At 39.4% G+C, this 19,689-nt stretch overlaps 1 protein-coding gene across 1 annotated transcript in view; it reads right to left on the bottom strand.

Moving 5' to 3' along the window:
* The window catches only part of CLNK (cytokine dependent hematopoietic cell linker), a gene marked incomplete at its 5' end in the record, with an annotated part of 116,047 nt that overhangs the window by 61,611 nt on the left and 34,747 nt on the right, over nt 1-19,689 (bottom strand). Inside the window, 3 exons of the mRNA XM_082461950.1 lie at nt 10,704-10,749; nt 17,007-17,104; nt 18,354-18,495. Coding sequence (XP_082318076.1) covers nt 10,704-10,749; nt 17,007-17,104; nt 18,354-18,495 — 286 coding nt within the window. The remainder of the gene's footprint in view (nt 1-10,703; nt 10,750-17,006; nt 17,105-18,353; nt 18,496-19,689) is intronic.

Genomic DNA, 19,689 nt, shown 5'->3' with positions numbered 1-19,689 from the left:
TGCTTTTTGGGAGATAATGTAGTGAGCTGAACACAGCATTGCTGTAGAATCTATTACCTCCATAACTTGTTGGGGTGAAGTCATGAACAAGTTCTCAACCTCAGAGGGTTCTGTGAAGTTAAAGTATTGCGAGACCTGCATGTGGCATTTCGGGGTAGGGGTGGGGGGCTGGGAGGGGTACTGGTGCCAGCTTACAGGAGCTGGTTGTTAAATTTTCAAGATTTTGCAATGCAGGTGTTAAACACGGCCATTATTAAAAAATTAATTATGTAAATGTACACTTAAGTTATTTCAAAAACAAAGGTAGCATCTGCTCAAAACTCATGACTTCCTAGTTATTCTACCACATTTATCTATGCTGTTGAAGTTATTTACCTCTATTGTGTCTATGATGGAAATACTAAAAAATGGTATCTCTTCCCAACTCCCTGTTCAATGATCATGTTGGTAGCTTGAAATCTGCTGAAGGGGAAGTATTTACACCATGGAAATTGGTAAATGCTGCAAATTAGGGTTTGATTTTTTGTTTTACCGCTTGTCTAGACTTAAAGAGATGGAGAAAATGTTGACAAAGCAAATTAAATATAAAATATAAAAGTGTGTTGTGTCTGTACATTGTCCCATTACATTGTAAAAAGAGGAAAATTGAAGAAATACACTATCATTTAACTCAGCTAAGAAGCTGTTCATGTAATTACATCAATTGCAGTCATCGTTTGGCTGCAGATACAAGAGTTTGGAAAAAATCAGCGAAAGCACTCTGTGAAAATCAATTGGCTATATAAAATTTATGATAGAGTGTTGTATATTTTACTATTATTTTAAAACTGTGTGCTATATACATCCTTTTATCAGTAAAATTTATAATAGGTCTATATACGCATGTATGTACATACTATTTTTTTGAGATACAATATTTTCTTTAATATGTCTGTGGTGAGCATAATTACTTTTTAAAAAAATAAAGACTATTTTTTAGAGCAGTTTTAAGTTTACAACAGAATTGGAAGGAAGGTACAGAGATTTCCAATTTATCACCTGCTCCCACACATGCATAACCTCCTCCATTATCAACATCACTCGCCAAAATGTTACATTTTTTACCAAGGATGAAGCTACATGGATACATCATAATCACCCAAAGACCATAGTTTACCTAAGGGCTCACTCTTGGTGTACATTCTATGGGTTTGGACAAATGTATAAAGTACTCATCATTATAATATCATACAGAGTATTTTCACTAAAAATCTTCTGTGCTCTATGTATTTATCTCTCTCCCCAACTCAGACTCTTGGCAATCACTGGACTTTTTACTGCCACCATAGTTTTGCCTTTTCCAGAATGTCATATAGTTGGAATCACATAATATGTAGCCTTTTCAGATTGGCTTTTGTCACTTGGTAATATGCATTTATGTTTCCCCCATGTATTTTTGTGTTTTGATAGCTCATTTCTTTTTAGCACTGAATAATATTCCACAGTGGAATGTCTGGATTGTACCACAGTTTATTTGTTCATTCACCTACTGAAGGACATCTTGGTTGCTTTCAAGTTTTTGGTAATCATGAATAAAGCTGCTATAAACATCTGTGTGTAGGTTTTTGTGTGGACATAAAATTTCAATTCCTTTGGTAAATACCAAGGAGTGTGATTGCTGGATCACATGGTAAGAGTATGTTCAGTTTTGTAGGAAACTGCCAATCTGTCTTCCAAAGTGGCTGTGCTATTTTGCATCCCCACCAGCAGTGTATGAGAGTTCCTGTTGCTCCACATCCTCACCAGCATTTACTGTTGTCAGTGTTTTGATTTGGGCCATTCTAAAAGATGGATGGGGTATCTGATTATTGTTTCAATTTACATTTCCCTGGTGACATATGATGTGGAGCATGTTTTCATATGCTTATTTGCCACCTGTATGTCTTCTTTGGTGAGGTCTCTGTTAAGGTCTTTGACACATTTTTTTTTTCCATTGGGCTGTTTGTTTTCTTATTGTTGAGCTTTCAGAGTTCTTTGTATATTTTGGAGAATCGTCTTTTATCAGATGTGTCATTTGCAAATATTTTCTCTCAGTCTGTGGCTTGTCTTTTTATTCTCTTATATTGTCTTTTGCAGAGCAGAAGTTTAAAAACTTTAATCAAGTTCAGCTTATCAATCATAGATCATGTCTTTGGTGTTGTAACTAAAAAGGCATCACCAAAAAAAGAAAAAAAAAGGCATCACCATACCCAAGGTTATCTAGGTTTTCTATGCTCTCTTCTGTGAGTTTTATAGTTTTGATTTTTAATTTAGGTCTATGATGCATTTCAAGTTAATTTTTGCAAAGGGTGTAAGATCTGTATCTAGATTAATTTTTTTGTAGGTGGATATCCAATTGTTTTAGCACCATTTGTGGAGAAGACTACCTCTGCTCCATTGTATTGCCTTTGCTTCTTTATCAAAGGTCAGTTGACTCTATGGGGGTCTATTTCTAGGTTCTCTGTTCCATTCCACTGATCTATTTTTCTAGTCCTTCATTAATACCACACTGTCTTGATTACTGTAGCTTTATAGTAAGCCTTGAAGTTGAGTAGCATCAGTCCTCCAACTTTGTTCTCATACCTTTTTTTCAGAGATTTGAATATTACACATTTACCACTGCTTGTGATCTGGTTTTAGTGCTACTACTAATGTGCCATGTGACTTAGTACAAGTTGTTTGGCTTCTCTGAGCTTTGGTATCCTCATCTGTGATTTAAATGGTTGGAAAAGAAGATATGTAGGTTCCAAGAATTTGTTTCTTGATAGAAGGGACAGTGATGCAGTAGAGTGGTCACAAATGGGATCTTTGAAATCATTCGTGTTCGGTTCTAATCCCCCCTCTATCACTTACTGAGTAATCTTGGGCACATTATTTAAATGTTCTGGGCTTGTTTCCATGTCTGTAAAATGCAGATAATGAAGTGCAGTTCCTTGGATGGTCAAGCTTAAATAAAATAATACTTGTTTTTCAATTAGCTCCTAGTCAATTTGTGCTAAATATATGCAATACCCTTTATCTATGAAATATGATCATCACAATCAACACTTTTGGAAACATACCATCAGTGTAATGTTCTGTAATTAGAGACATAGACTCTGAACAAAATTGGATAAAATCTGGCCTCAGTCACAGTATTTATTATGTCTAAAAGTTTTATGACGTATAAAAGTGAACCTTTAGGATTTCACGTCCTGATGATTAATTGCGGAAGCATCCAAAGAAGCAACTTACGATCCAAGTGGCTAGTACATATTTCACAAGGCCTGTCTGAGAAACCGCTCCACGTCTGTGGAAAGTTTCAGAAATTAATTCCAGCAGTAAATTGCTGAAACCATTCTTTGGGTTGAGTGGGGAGGGATTAAGTTAGGCAAAGCCAAGGATGTGGGAGGGACCTGCCAGCTTTAACAGTTCCTCAAATAAGGTTGGAATGTGCAGTTTCTTAGGAACATGTATGTCAACAGCTGTACCTTGTTAGTCACAGATGTGGAATAGAAGCATCTTTCCTAAACAAGCCCAGGAGACATCTTTTCCGCTGACCTGGGTGTCTCAGGAAAGGTGGGCAGGCAGGGTGAAGGGAAGGACTAAGGCTTCAGAGGTGATGACATGGGCAGTGGGGTGGGTGGATTTGTATGTATGAACTATATCCATGGATTCACAAAATGCTAGAGGCCGTCGTGTTCTACCATATTTCTATAGATGGGATATTAAAGGCCAGTAAGGGAATATTATTTGCCTAAATTTGTAACGGAGCAGGACCCTATGGGATCTTCCTGGGACAGGCCTTCCCCCATATCCTCTGCTTTATCTTCTCTGTGAAGTACATAGATAAGAGTATTTGATGCACATTTCCTGAGTTTTTTTTACAGATGTGAAAACCCTGCACCAAATGAAAGATGTTAACTACTTGATGACCATGAGCACACAGCCCCCAGGCCTGCTGGAGCCTAAGGACTGATAATGTTAACCCCTGTGACACTGCCCTGTTCCTTCACCATCAGCCAATCAGAGAACTGTGCACGAGCTGGTCACATACCCTGCGACCGCCCACCCCCCTCGCCTGGCTTTTTTTTTTTTTTTTATAACATCTTTATTGGAGTATAATTGGTTTGCAATGGTGTGTTAGTTTCTGCTTTATAACAAAGTGAGTCAGTTATACATATACATATGTTCCCATATCTCTTCCCTCTTGCATCTCCCTCCCTCCCGCCCTCCCTATCCCACACCTCTAGGTGGTCACAAACCACAGAGCTGATCTCCCTGTGCTATGCGGCTGCTTCCCACTAGCTATCTCTTTTACATTTGGTAGTGTATATATGTCCATGACACTCTCTCACCCTGTCACATCTCACCCCTCCCCCTCCCCATATCCTCAAGTCCATTCTCTAGTAGGTCTGTGTCTTTATTCCCGTCTTGCCACTAGGTTCTTCATGACCTTTTTTTTTTTTTTCCTTAGATTCCATATATATGTGTTAGCATACTGTATTTGTTTTTCTCTTTCTGATTTACTTCACTCTGTATGACAGACTCTAGGTCCATCCACCTCACTACAAATAACTCCATTTCATTTCTTTTTATGGCTGAGTAATATACCATTGTATATATGTGCCACATCTTCTTTATCCATTCATCCGATGATGGACACTTAGGTTGCTTCCATGTCCTGGCTATTGTAAATAGAGCTGCAATGAACATTTTGGTACATGACTCTTTTTGAATTATGGTTTTCTCAGGGTATATGCCCAGTAGTGGGATTGCTGGTTTGCTGAAACTCTTCAGGAGCTCGAGGTTTTTTAGAAGATGAGCCACCAGTCTCTTTGCATGGCCCTGCAACAAACCTTTTTCTGCTCCAAACTCCTATGTTTCAGTTTGTTTGGCCTTACTGTTCATTGGGGACGTGAACTTGCACTAACAAATTCATAGCACAGACAGAGCCAGAGCCAGAAGCAACCAGGCTTCTTGACTTGCCTATTGCCGGCCTCCACCTAATGGGAACGCATGGCTGAGGATCACGGGCTTGTCTCTAGTTGGTCCTATGACAGCCTGCAATGCTTATCTAATACGCTTTTATTAAAATGGGCTAAATTTTAGAGCTACTTTAGTGTTTACTATGCATCCACTATGTGCTCAGCACGGTGCTATGTGTTTGCTGTAAGGAAAACAATGTTTAGTAAACTTTGGTCTTTGTGATTGAGGAGCTTATTTTTATATTCATTGATAGCAGATTTATTGTGTATACTCTACACCAAAGTAGATAGAGCATGAGATGGTTTCAGCCTACACAGAGAGGCAGGAAGACATTCCAGTGTAGGGAGAACGGCAGAGGGTAAAAGAGGGAGGAATGAATTCTAAAAACCATTAGTTCAGTTCAGTATCCCTTTGTCAAGTGTCCATCATGTGTCAATAACCGTGCTATAGGATTTGCGTTGGTTATTAACTTTAAGACAGACAGATGTATTACAGTGTAGGTGCATTTCCTCCCTTTTAGAGATATGGAAACAAACTTGGAGAGGTTATGTTCCTTGTAGATTTCACATTTGGAAAGCGGTAATGCTGGGATTTGAACGCAGGTCTCCTTGTCCCCAAATCTAACATTCACGCAACCATATTTTAGCTGCTGCTACATCTCAAACATAATGTTTAACTTCCCCTGAGGTCATTGTCTCACGCCTCAGCCCAATGTCCGTTGCTGTGTGAATCCTTCCTAGGATTCACAAGTCTTCTGCAGGGGCCGAATTAAGTATGTACGTACTTTTTTGAGCTCTGACAACACTTCGTATAGACCCGACCAGACTGTGGGCTCCACGTGGTCTAAGGTCTTCTGTGACTCAGTGCCCTGGCACAAAGTGATTTTGAATAAAAGCGGTCTTCTCCCCTGGCAGTTATCACACCGTGTTGTAACTGCCTTGTTTTCAATTCTTCTAATTGTGACTACTTTATATTTCACTATTGAAAAGTGTATTTGCTACTTAAACGCTTTTTCTTTCCTCTGTGTGATGGTGAGACAAAATACTGTCCTGTAGTTCCATTAATGAGTGATTTTACAACATTTATAACATTGGCTTTGAACTGAATATTGTATCAATGCCTCTCTCACTTTTCTTTTCTTTTCTTTTTTTTTTTGCTCCCAAATAAGGGTATGACCTCTATCACTTTTGAGCCACTGGCTGTGTCTGAAATACATTTAAATCTAAAATAGTAGGAGAATAATCTTAAATTTATTTCTTATCATTTCTAGGCCTGGGGCCTAAAGCTTGTTATTTGTTAAGGATATAATCTATAGGATGGCAAATTCCATCATTTTTTGTGATGTTTTGTGCTGCCGTGTTCTGCCACTAGAGGACAGTATCATCCCTCAATTCATGTCTTTTGCACTAAAAATTGCATAGTTTGGATGAGTGGGAAATCAGGGAACAGGGAGAGTTTGCAGAAAAAATTTTAGATACTAGCAAATATAATAGAGCCCTGGAAACACTGCCATAGTTGACAAAACTTGAGTTCTGGTCTAGGCTAGGACTGCTTGCTCTGTGACCTTGAGTGAGCCCCTTCTCTTGCCAGGCTTCTTGGCATAAAATGAGGGGGTAAAACCAGATTAACTCTAAACTCTTTGACATCTAAATTCGACTAAAATCAAACTAGTAGAAAGGTCTTTTGATGGCATTATGTAGAATTCTATCTTGCTTCTTTTCAACCAAGCTCATGTTTCTGGATATACATGTTTAGCCATCTATGCATAATTCCTTCTTCTTCTCATGGATAGTTTATTGTATTTCATTATAAATTCATTCTTGTATATGATATGCTTTTTACCTCAGAGGAAACTGGTTTAGAGTTTGTTCTTGGTTCACATGGAAGGCAAAGAGAAACTCATTTTAGGCTCATTTATTCTCAGCATTAAGAAGCTAAGCCACACCATTTTTGAATATTACAGCTATCTTCACCTGAAAAGAGACAATTGCTTCTGCATCTGTGGTTAATGCTAATTAATAGTTCATCATAAACAACTTACTCTATATACATACTTTGCCCCCAAATAAACTTTTACCCATTTTTAGGAATGAAAAAAAAAAAGAAAAAGCCAAGCTTCAGGGAAGATAAGTTCTTGAAATCTGACAGTTTCCAGATAATGTCAGAATATGATTGCAAGAAAAATAATATGAAATGTACATTAACATAAATCTATAACTGCTCAACTTGATGAAAAATATCACCATAAAATTCTGCCATTACTGAACCACGCAATATGTTTTTCTCTATGACATTTTGTGAGAATGAATAAATTATCTGAGAATGTGTTTGCATCAAAAATACAGAATTTTATAATAAACACATAAATCATTCAAACATTTTCCAGCAAGATGCCTGATCCAAAAAAATGGGGGTATTCATATTACTTTTCCCCTTTTCAGCTCCTTTCTCTGTACAGTACCTTAGAGCTCTGGGTGGTAATACAAAACCATCAATTATGGAAGTGCAGGAAAAGAAGACATAAAGAAATAACTCTTATTGAAGAAGTTTTCCATGCAACCTACAAGCTCAGCTCCTGTGAGTCTTGCTTTCACTGAGGTCATCTCTGCAGGTATGATTTCAGTTTACACTGGGGTCTACTTTTAAAAAAGTCATATTTTATAGCCATGGTACTTGGATATCAGCCAACAAGCCTTATAAAATTGACAGCACTAACTTAGCTCTGAAAGATGTGTCTTTCAGGTACTTCCGGAGGAATTTCTTTGCTCTTTTTTTATTTTGGGTAATTAATTTCACATAAAAAAAAGCATGATTGCCTTTTTGCTTAGGTTACCGGGAAGCTCAGAGAAAAACTAGCAGTTGTAATAGAATGTAGTGATGTGTGCCCGAGCACCCTGAATTTTATCTTTACCTTAGTCTTACAGTCTATCTAGAGACTTCCTACGATTTAAAAAAATTTTCTTCCATTTTACCATGCAAGTTTTTGTTGACTACTCCAAATATTTGTAAGCTGAGGAAAAGTGTAGATGAATATATGGATGAATAGTTGTGATGTTGGGATCTATAATAAGAAATATATATTTGGTCTTCGTCCCTGTGTCTGGCACAGAGCTCCTAAATCCCTTGGAATTTCATAGTGATGAGAGCTATCAAGGTGTCTTTTGTTATGTTAAGGAGGTGACTTTTGGACTCCATCTAATGATGGGGAGTGGCTGTCAGTGGTGCCTAGCCTACGACCACAGGATCAAAGGGTTAGAACTTACAGTCCCCTACGTCTAACCCCCCCTCCCCCCCCCTCCAGGGAGAGGAGAGTGGCTTGAGATTGAGTTCAATCCACAATGGCCAATGATTTAATCAACCATGCCTATGTAATGAAGCCTCTATAAAACCCCCAAAGTTTGGAGTTTGAGAGATTCAGGAAGCATGGAAGATCCCTGCCCTTTCTCCATACCTCCGCTTATATATCTCTTCCATCTGGCTGTTCCCGAGTTATATCCTTTTACAATAAACTGGTAATTTAATAAGTAAAATGTTTCTCTGAGTTCTGTGAGCCACTCTAACAAATTAATCGAACCTAAGGAGGGAGTGGTCGGAACCTCCAATCTATAGAAACACAGGTGACAATCTGGGCTTGTGACTGGCATCTGAAGTGGTGGTGAGGTACGATCTTGTAGAACTGAGCCCTTAACTTGTGGAATTTGGTGCTGTCTCTGGGTGGATAGTGTGAGAATTGGGTTAAATTGTAGGATACCCAGCTGGTATCCAGAGAATTGCTTGATGGTGTGTGGGTGGAAACTGCCCCCCTGCATATGTTGGAATTGGAATTAGAGCCATCCTGATAGTCACACAGACATATTAATATATGTAGAATAGTGGTCAAAGAAGATTCTGCAATCAAAGAAATGAAGGTGCATGTCTATAGTGAACTATTAAAAAAAGAGGGGAATTGTGAAATCCATTTCTTGTCTGCTTTCTCCCCAGGACTCATTTCTCAATAAATTGCCTATAAAGCTTCTATTAGGACCTAGGACATTTATATATCAAATGATTATGATCTGCTCTGGGATGCCTCTGTGCTCTGGTCCTTTTCTCTGTCAAGAGGCATGAAAAAACTTCCTCTGCATAATTCATGTGGTCTTCTAAGGACTAAAATACATCAGTTAATGGAGAAAAGCTCTGAATCAAGTGCTGTGTGCATCGAAGGCATTTCCATGTTTAAGGACCAAAGAGGCACTGATAGGAAATCTCTCCTATTTTGAGGGGTTTAGGAGTGGTCTAGAGGGATGACAGACAGGGATCTGTCAGGCTGTGCAGGATGGAGAGGAGAGATGGAGTAGGGAACAGCTCTTGTTTCCTGCCTCTGCTAATTCAATTGAATTGATGAGTCATAAAAGCCCTGCCCACTTCACATTTCAAGAGGAGGAAAGTAAGACTCAGAAAGGTTAGGTGCCTTACTTAAGGTAACACAGCCAGGGAGTAGTAGAGCCTGGGCTTTGGCTCCTCTCATTGCTCCTTCCACCTTGCTTCCCTTCCCTTTGCTTCCACCATATCTTCCCTTTGCGCCTCCAGGTCCACTGTTCACCTTGTCTACCCTGCTCCACTGCACTCTCCATCCTGGGAGACCAACCAGCCCAGGCAGGCTACCTTGCCCCGTGGTTTCAGGTTGGGCTCAGCCATTGGGAAGTCTGAACAGGAGATCAGAGGAAGGTTGGAGAGGGAGGCTGGGGCCTGTATTCCCTTGACTCCCACCCTGGGAGGTCCACATGGGCTGGTGGTGTTGCTTGGCCAATGGTCACTGCTCCTCTCAAGGTGGTGAGCTCCTTCTGGTTTTCTGTAGCTGTCCCCTCATCCTTTTGGGCTTAAGGGTGGTGACAGCACCACTGCTGTTGGCCCCAGTTTCTGCATCACCCCTCATTCTTCTCCTACACCTCACACACCTTAGTCAATAGTTCCTTTGTAAATAAACCTCCTTAAATTATCCTAATTTGGGTGTGTGCCATCTGTTTCCTCTTAGGACCCTAACTATTACACTTTCCCATTAAAGAAAATGTGATGTTAATACTATGTTATAGAATATAGCATCAGACACATAAAAGATGAATTCGATGCTTCAGTTACTGGGAAATGTAAATCATGGGATTGTCATCTTTTCTAACTGAACATTGTAAGAGAATATGGGGACATTGGGGGAAATGATGAGAGAAGCTATAACGTATAGGATCCAATTAAGTTTCTTTGGCTGTCCTCCATTTGTGCTTCTAGCACTACTGAAATTGATTATTTCCTTTCAGGTTCTTACCTGTATCTTTATCTCCAAATTGAGTTGCTTTGCCTGAAGCTTTAAAATCTATTTTCATGTTAATTAATCAGCATTTTAAAATTAGATTTCTATCTTGCAATTTTACAGAGGGGTATGCTTAGAGAAATAACTTAGTTATATATCTGATGCAACCCATATGTTTCAAAACAATTTCTTTCCCAAATTGCACAATATGGAATATGACTTTTCACGATCAGTTTTTTCATAAATAAGGTAAGGTGATAAAAAGGCATAAGATGTGAGAGACTCTTTCCAAAATTAGTTATTTCATGAAGGTTAATTCAATAGATAACCTTGTTGAAGAAATCTGTGACCACAGACAAAAATGTAAGAGGATCTTGGAAACAAGGAAAGATACAAATATACTTATATTTCAAACTTTGTGATTTGACTTTACCTTTAACATGTTGGCTTCTGATATCCCTGAAAATGGGTTGTTCCACCTGTAGAAGACAACGTGGCACCATTATTTCTTAAATTGTGACTATACCATCTCATGACCTGCCACTCAGTATATAACTGTAATCTGATGATTCCCAAGGATAAAGGCATAAGTCCCTGGACTCATCATTCTTATAGATCACCCTGTGAGTATGGGAGGCGATCAGTCAATATGTGTAAATACGTGTAAATACGTGTAAATACATGTACCACTGTGCCAGCAATGAGGGTAGTGGCCTCAGGTGGTAATTTGGCATAAAAATACTTGGTTTGAGATCCAACTGAGATCCAATCCAATCTTATTGCTGTGAAACTTTGGAAAAGCATTTACCATATTATGAACCTTAGATTTTTCATCTTTTTAATAGGGAAAATATTTAGTCAATTCATGTCATTGAATTATTGTGAAGATCAACATACATGATCAAGCCCATGAAAGCGATGGAGCAGGCAGATCAGAGTGTGGCCTCATGTGGATGCCCGTGTTGGGGTTTCACCTCCGTCATGTGCTGGCTATGAGAACATGGCCAGTCATTTAAACTTCTAAGCCTCAGTTTCCTCATCTGTGAAATGGAGGTAACAAAAGACCTGATACCTCACAAGGGTGGCAGGACTACATGAGACAGGCAATGTGGCTAGAACAGGAAATGACACAAATGAAGCTGAATAATTGTTAGCTGTCATTATTAATAGTATTAAAGGTGTTGCTGAACTATTAAGGGCTGGCTGTACAATCATTAGGCATGAGAGTGAAGAAGATGATAGAGACCTCCTAATGATGCCCAATGACTTTGAAAGCCTTTAAGCCTAGATCAGTATTGGGGTCTAGGATGGTTAGTTTTATGTGTCAAATTGACAGGGTCACAGGGTATCCAGATATTTGATTAAACATTATTTCTCGGTGTGTCTGTGAAAGTGATTCCAGATGAGATTAGAATTTGGATCAGTAGACTGAGTAAGGCATATTGCTCTCCCCAATGCTGGTGGGCATCATTCAGTCCATTGAGGGCCTGAATAGAATAAAAAAGCAGGGGAAAGGAGAATTTGATCTCTCCGCCTGACTGTTGACCAGGGACGATGGTCTTCTCCTGTCCTCGATGACTGAGATTTACATCATTGGTTCTCTTGGTGCTCAGGCCTTTGGACTCAGGCTGGAACTTATGTCACTGACTTTCCTGGGTCCCCAGCTTTCAGATGGCAGATTGTGGGACTGAGCCTCCGTAATCACTAATTTATTTATATGTATGTGTATATGTATATATGTCTATGGCTATATATGTCTATATGTTTCTGTCTTTCTATCGTATCTATCCTATCATCTATCTATCTATCACCTATCTATCTATCTATCTATCTACCTATCTATCATCTACTGCCTATGTTTCTAGAGAACCCTGACTAATAGAGAGTCTTAGTGTTACACTTTATTGGTGCCAAGTTGAGTTGGCCAAGGTGGATGGGGAGGAAGGGTCACTGAACGCCCTGTTACCTCATGTCTTAATGTTCTACGTCCACCTCTTCCTCTGTGGAACATTGAAACACCTTATTTATGCTTGGAAAGTGGTGGCTCTTCTGCTGACCAAGTTAGTCAAGACTTGAATGTGGTTTGGGTTTGCTGTTGTTACGGCTTCCTTCATCACACCATCAACTTCCAACTCCTCCAGGGTATGGAGCCTGGTGTGCTGGGTTTTTATTTTATTTTATTTTATTTTTTTATAGTAGCTTTTTTTTTTAACATCTTTATTGGAGTTTTGCAAAGTTCTTGTTGCATCCTCAGCTTTCAGCCTTCCCTGTGCACCTGCCCTGCAGAGCGGGTCTCTCCCAATGCTCTTGCCCACCTGCCATTGCTAGCCTGGAGCAGGAGAGGTTCTCCATTGTCTCTGTCTCAGCTGGGCCGTGCGTGATTAGGGTATTAGGGATGGGGCTTCCTTAGTGTTTCTGTTCTTTTCCCCTTTGGTGGCCAATGTCCATTTTCCCTTTTGAATATTTGGATCCATTTGGATCTTTCGCATGAGTTTCTTTGCATTGCATCTTCCCCAGAGGGAGGTACCCTCGGATGATATTAGCATAGGATCCTGGGCCTAGAAATATTTCCTGCCCCTCCCCCAGGGCTACTCCCATTTTTCTATCAAATAAATATTTACTAGTGCCTACTTTATACCTGTATCAATGCTGGATTATGAGGGAACAAAGAGGAATAAGAACTTGGATGGTGAAGGAAGACTCAGACATGCATGCAGTTCTGAGTTTACAACATATTATAACACAGGTTTAATTATAACAGAAGTTTTTCAGCCTCAGCATCCTTGAGAGTTGGGGCCGGCTAATCCTCTGCTGTGAGGGCTGCCCCGTGCTTTTGCAGTATACTGAACGGCACCCCCGCCCTCCACCCAGTACGTGTCAGTAGCACTCCCCAAGTCTTGACAACCAAAAGTGTCTCCAGGCATTGTAAATGACCACTAGGGGTCAAAATGGTCTCGGATCAGAACTACCCATTACAGTGCAATGTGTTACTGATGTCAAAGGCTGCTTTTTTGCATTGCTTCCTCCAGACGTCTTCTTAAAAGCCTCTGGCTGGACCAAGTGATGCAGCTCCCTGCTCTTTGCACCCTGTGTCACTTCTGTCTTAACACTTTGTATTACATCAAAACTGCCTGTTTGGGCCAATGCCTCCTCCATTAGACTGTGGGCATTGGCTCATGTTTTTTTATCCCCATTGTTGAGCATAGCGCTTCGTACACAGCAAGCACTCAATAAATGAAAAGATGGACAGTGGTCTAGTGATTTAAGACAGTTGTAACCAGTCTAAGGCGTCATCGTAAGAACTGGCCGCTGTAAGGATTGTTGAAGATCCATTTCACAGATAGTTTAATCTCAACATAAATGTGCAAAACGAATTAGAATTAACTCCTGAGAATGAGGTTATAATAAAAAGAATCTGCTTACCATAAAAACTTGATTATTCAAACAGCGATTATAAAAGCAAAATTCCTTTTTTATCTGAATCGAGGCCAAGTCCTTATTTAATTAATTTATAAGACAACTTCTCTCCTGGCCAAAATTGTGCTCAAGTCTCCCATATCCTTTTTCTCACAAGATTTCACTTGACTTAATATGTTGAGATTATAGTTCCACTTGCAAAGTGACCTAACTAAAAGAAGAAATGTACAACAGAAAGCTACAAAGATAATATGAAAGGATATAAAGTAATAAAAATGGAGACAGGGCTTCCCTGGTGGCGCAGTGGTTAAGAATCTGCCTGCCAATGCAGGGAACATGGGTTCCAGCCCTGGTCTGGGAAGATCCCACATGCCGCGGAGCAACTAAGCCCGTGAGCCACAACTGCTGAGCCTGTGCATCTGGAGCCTGTGCTCCGCAAAGAGAGAGGCCGTGACTGTGAGAGGCCCGCGCACCGCGATGAAGAGTGGTCCCCCGCTCGCCACAACTGGAGAAAGCCCTCGCACAGAAACGAAGACCAAACACAGCCAAAAATAAATATAAATAAATAAATAAATTTATAAAAAAAAAAAAAAATGGAGACAAATTCTGGCATAGTTGTTTTAAAAAAAATCAAATAAGAATTATTATTTTTTAAAAAAGCATTCTTCTCATGAAGGTTTACTTACATGGAAAGGGGGATTATCTGTGATTTTTAGGGAAAGAAAAGCTTAACTTTTTAGGTCAGAATTTTCTACTCTATAACCAGACAAGAACTTGTGTCTTTAGCCTCTGGCCCAATGACTCTAAAATTCCTATTGTTCCCTGAATATGCTTCATGCTTTAGTGATGAGAGCCCTGAAATGTCCTCCTCCCTGTCAAACAGCCCCCTGTGGGGCTGCCCCAGTTTCACATCTTGGGAATAGTAGCAAATATTCACGTGACAACTTTGAGGAACAGACTGGAAAAGGGTTCCATGTGAATAGAAATCGAACTGGGAAAGAAGACTGTGTCCCTTTTCCTATTAATATTTCAAGCTATTCATATTTCAAGGTTCAGATCAAACGACTGAGAGTTTGTTCATTTCTATCCAATTAGCCCATATCTGTTGAAAACTTCTTACATAAAGGCACTGTGCTGGGTACTGGGGCTAAAATGGTCCCTGTCCTCATGGAGGTGTCATTTAGTAACGGATTGCTTTGTGCCAGGCACTGTGTTTTGTATGTATTATCATAAAGCTATGAGATTTTATAGCTAAGACAGTAAAGGCTCAGAGAAGTTAAGTATTGGAGCCGTTAAAATAGGGATTATAACGTTTGTCTTGCAAGGTCATTTTAAGGATTAAATGTCATTCATTCATTCATTTATTGCCATCTATCCTCTGAAAGACCTTCCCTGACTGCCCTGCTTTCATTATTTTTTCAAAGCACTCATCACTTGACATATTGTCTTTGTATCTATTATTTATCTATTTATTTATCACAGGCTTCCTCCCACTAGATGTAAGTTTCATGAGAGCAGGGCCTTGGTGGTTTACTGATGCCTATAATTTTGTCTGGTCCATGGCAGGTACCCAACACATATGTCTTGAGTGAATTTGTTGAGTGAATGATTCAGATGTTTAGCTTGGTGTCTGTGTAAAGAGGAAGTGTTCAGTATTTTATCCCTCATCTTGCTCTCCCAATCTCTCTTGGCTGTGTTCTGTGTAAATGACATTATTTGGTAAAATTTGTAGTTTCCTTTTCTTGTCAATATTTAACAGAAACCCTCAAGTTAAATACGTAAACTATTTGAACAGATAATGCACAAGGAAGATGTGTTATAAATATTCAAAAGCATGTTCACACTCACTAATAAATGTGCTACAGATTTAAAAAAAGAACAGTGAAATCTCTTTTTTGTTTTTTTAAATTATGATTAAAAATGTAATATCCAGTTTTGGTGAGAATTCTATGAGGTGGAAATTCCAACATAGGGCTTCCAGGAGGGTAAATTGAAATTATTTTTCAGGAAGAAATTTTACAATATGTACTAAAAGCATTAAAATGTTTTCACTCAATGGTTAAGTAAAATAATTAAAAATCTTATAGTGGGGAGTGATGTATCTGTAAAGATTATGCTTATTAATACTTGTTTTGTCACATGGGAGATTGTTTTATGACTGAAAGTTAATGTGAAAAGGAAAGAAAACTGGTATATACTATACAATAAGGACTCCCTTGCATGAAACATATCAGCATAGAAAACATTGACATGAAATGTACCCAAAATGTTATGACTGATAGCCCTGTAACCCCAGCGATGATTAATTTGTATTTTATGCATTTCTGCATTAAGAAAATTAAACATTAGCAAAAGTGTTATTACAAATAAAATTCTATATGTGTTTAGAGCATTTACATTTACAAGATATTTTCATAAGATTACCTTTTGTGGTCTCAACAGCTTTTTGAAGTAAGCATGGCAGAGATTTTTATTCTTATTTTTTAGATGGGTTTACAAAGAGGCTCAGAGAGGTTGTTTGACTTACTGTTGTCCCTTGGTATCTGTAGGGGATTGGTTTCAGGAACCCCCATGAATATAAAAATCTGTGGATGCTCAAGTCCTTTATATGAAATAGCATAGTATTTGGAAATAACCTACGCACATACTCCTGTATACAGTTGACCCATGAACAACATGAGTTTGAACTGTGTGGGTCCACTTATCCTTGGATTTTTTTCTCTAAGTACGTACTATGGTACTACTCAATCCTTGGTTGGTTGAATCATCTCTAGATCACTTATAATACCGAATACAATGTAAATGCTATGTTAATAGCTGTAAATACAATGTATATACTATGTAAATAGTTGCTGGCATGTGGCAAATTCAAGTTTTCCTTTTTGGAACTTTGTGGAATTTTTTTTTTTAATCTTTGGTTGAATCTGCAGATGGGGAACTGGCAGATATGGAAGGCTGACTGTACTTATTACCACATAATTAGCAGTTGGAAACTTTGGGCCTAAAATCTGGGCAAAATGATGTTATTATCAAAAAGCTTTGAGTTTAAATTCTGCTTCCGGAGAACAGGATGAGCATTAGATGAGATGCAGGGGAAAGCCTGATGCCTGGCTCACAGAAAATCTTCAACAGATGTTCTTCTCCCTTCTAAGCTTATTCTACAGGACCATAATCCTGCCAGTCAAATCCCCCTGCACCTCACTGAGCTTGACCTGCTCATCACCTAACAAGATGCCTTGGGAATGAGAGATGGGGAAGCTCTTGGCTGCTAGGATGTGCCCTCCATATGTTTGGTTCATACGGTCAAGGATTTACTCACTTCGTCCAGCCTCATCCGGGTTTGCCTGTCTGTGGGGATAGAGGTCTTGGCATCTAAGGAAAGGGGCGTGTCCATCACACCCTTGAAATAACGTGTATCTGTGAGAAGATAAAAAATTTAAGGTCATACTTTACATGGCTCAGCATATTATAATTTATAAACTATTTGCCTATCTACAAACTCATTGAGTCATCACAATATAGGTATAAGGCAAGTAATTCTACTTCCACTTAACGGATGAAGAGACTGAGCTTCAAAGAGAAGTCGCTCCTCTTGGTCCATACACGTAAATGTCAAAGTCTGGACCTGAACATTCTTCATTCTCTTATCCACTTGGAGAATTCTACTCATCTGTCAAGGCTTGGGCTGCGTCATGCCCTTCGAAAATCTTCCTAGACACCTGCACACCACCTCTGGCTCTCTTTACCATGTCATATACTTAACATATGCTTAATTATATACTTAACATAATTATATACATTATCTACTTAACTTATTCTATCATACTTATCTGTTTATCTATCTTTCTGCCATTAGATTGTGATCTTCCTGAGAACATGGATTATGCTTTATCTTTATGTCACTTGATCAATCTTAACGTGATAACTGGCACACTGTAGATACTCAGTAAATGTTTTTGAGTAAATGAAGAAAGGAATATCATTATTATTTACAAGGTGATTCTCCCCAGTAGATTCATTTCAGTAGATCAGGCTCTCAGAAATCACAAATGCTTTCTCTTTTCCCTTACAGCAGTGTGCTTTACCTAAGGTTCAGAGAACTTGCTGGAGCTGCCCAAAGCACACCACTTAGAAAGAGGCAAAGGTGGATTTGTAATAAGGTCTTCTTTCTCTTAAAAAGCTTGGCTTTGCTGCCATGCCCTAGTGCCACTCATATGCTGGTTACTGGCAAAACATATCAGCCATATTAAAAAGTCTTCCCTTTTACTGTAATCTCCTCTATGCAAACTTTGTCTTAACAGGGATGTTGCCCACATTCCTGCTGGTCAATCTTCTGTCATGCTCATCAGGACTTAAGATGAGCATCATGATAATAATAACCAATAGTCATAGAGCCTAGACTCTGTGTTAAGTCCTCTGGTGAGAACTCAGCATGCATCATACATGTGATCTTCAAAAAACACACTGGGGGTAAGTTCTGTTATTATGAAGCCTGTTTTCTGAGAGACAAAATGATTTTTAGATGCTTGCTCAAGGTCACACAGCTAATAAGACATAGAAGCATGATTTTAAACTAGAGCTGTTTAATTCAGAACCTGCAGCTTTAGTTGCTATGCATTATTGCAGCATGGACATGCATTTTCAGATTTCAGCCCCCAAATGTTACCTGCATATTCAGATTCCTTTATAGGCCTGGCTGGTAAAATTTTCACTGATTGCCGTGCTTCTACCATATGAAGCTCAGGGTCTTCATAGTCCTCATCTGTGTGGTCTTTTGCTCCATCGAGGACTGCTGCTAATTTCCTTCCCTAAGGAGGGAACATTTGAGTGAGTCAAGGAAAGGTACAATAATGACAAAGATTATAGACTACCATGCTAGCTAGGGGAGTAATATCGATTCTCTTAGCTTGGAGTTAAAGATTTAAGAGTCTAGGGTCTGAGGCAGTTAAATTCTTGTAGTAGGCAGAATTCTAACGATATCCCTAGAATGACATCAGCATTATGGTGGTGTGAGACACTCCCTTTGTCTCTCCCCTTCAATCTACAACTAGTAAAACATCCATAACTCAACAAAGGTTCCTCTGCCCAAGACACCAGGACTCCAGAGAGACTCACATGTTTGTACATCTGAAGGTAGGTAGATCGGAATACATAGAGAGGGTAGAATCAGGGGAACAGTAGAGGTGGTGCCCATAATCCTGACCCCCAGAAAACCTGGTGGCAGCAGCAGAGGTGGTACACGACTCTTATTTCCTGGCTACATTGGTGCCCATGGCCACAAGGAACTGGGCAGCAGCAGCAGTAGGACCTGCAAACTCCAGGTGTGCCTGTGATTCTGGCACCCCCTGCCCGTGGCTCCCCATCCCTTGCTACAGTAGCATTGCCGATAACCCAAGCAACACTGGACATGAAGATGCCAGTAGCAGCAGTGACATTGACATCAGCAAGGCACCAGTGATCCCAGAGGCATAAGCAGCAATGACAAGGGCACCAGTGAAAACTCTGGTAGAGGCAGTGGAGGGTGGAAACTGCTGATTCTAAAACAGAGCCAGAGGCAGCTCAGAGAAGAAAAAACAAAAAGGTGCTATAGCAGCACCTACTGAAAAACAAAAGAAAGGTCTCTAATTACCAATCTGTGGAACTGTTAGAATCAAAGTAAACAAAGCTTTACCTAAACAAGAGAGGTGTTTGCTACTTCAAATGCACTGGTAGAGGAACAACTCATCAAGCACCATGAAGAACCATGGTAACACAGTATCACAAAATGAATAGGACAATTATCCAGAAACCAAATTTAAGTCACAGGACACTGTGATCTAACTGATAGAGTTAAAAATAGCTGTCATGAGGAAACTCAACAAGCCATAAGAAAACTCAGAAAGCAATTCAATGAGCTCAGGAATAAAACCAATGACAGAAGGAATACTTTACCAAAGAGACTAAAACTCTAAAAAATAATCAAACAGAAATACTGGAGCTTGAGAACTCAATAAATGAAATGA

Source organism: Balaenoptera physalus (assembly GCF_965194825.1).
Source record: "Balaenoptera physalus genome assembly, chromosome: 5".
Taxonomy (NCBI): Eukaryota; Metazoa; Chordata; class Mammalia; order Artiodactyla; family Balaenopteridae; genus Balaenoptera; species Balaenoptera physalus.
Note: the sequence above shows the minus strand (reverse complement) of the source record. Positions and strands in the feature narration are given on the sequence as shown.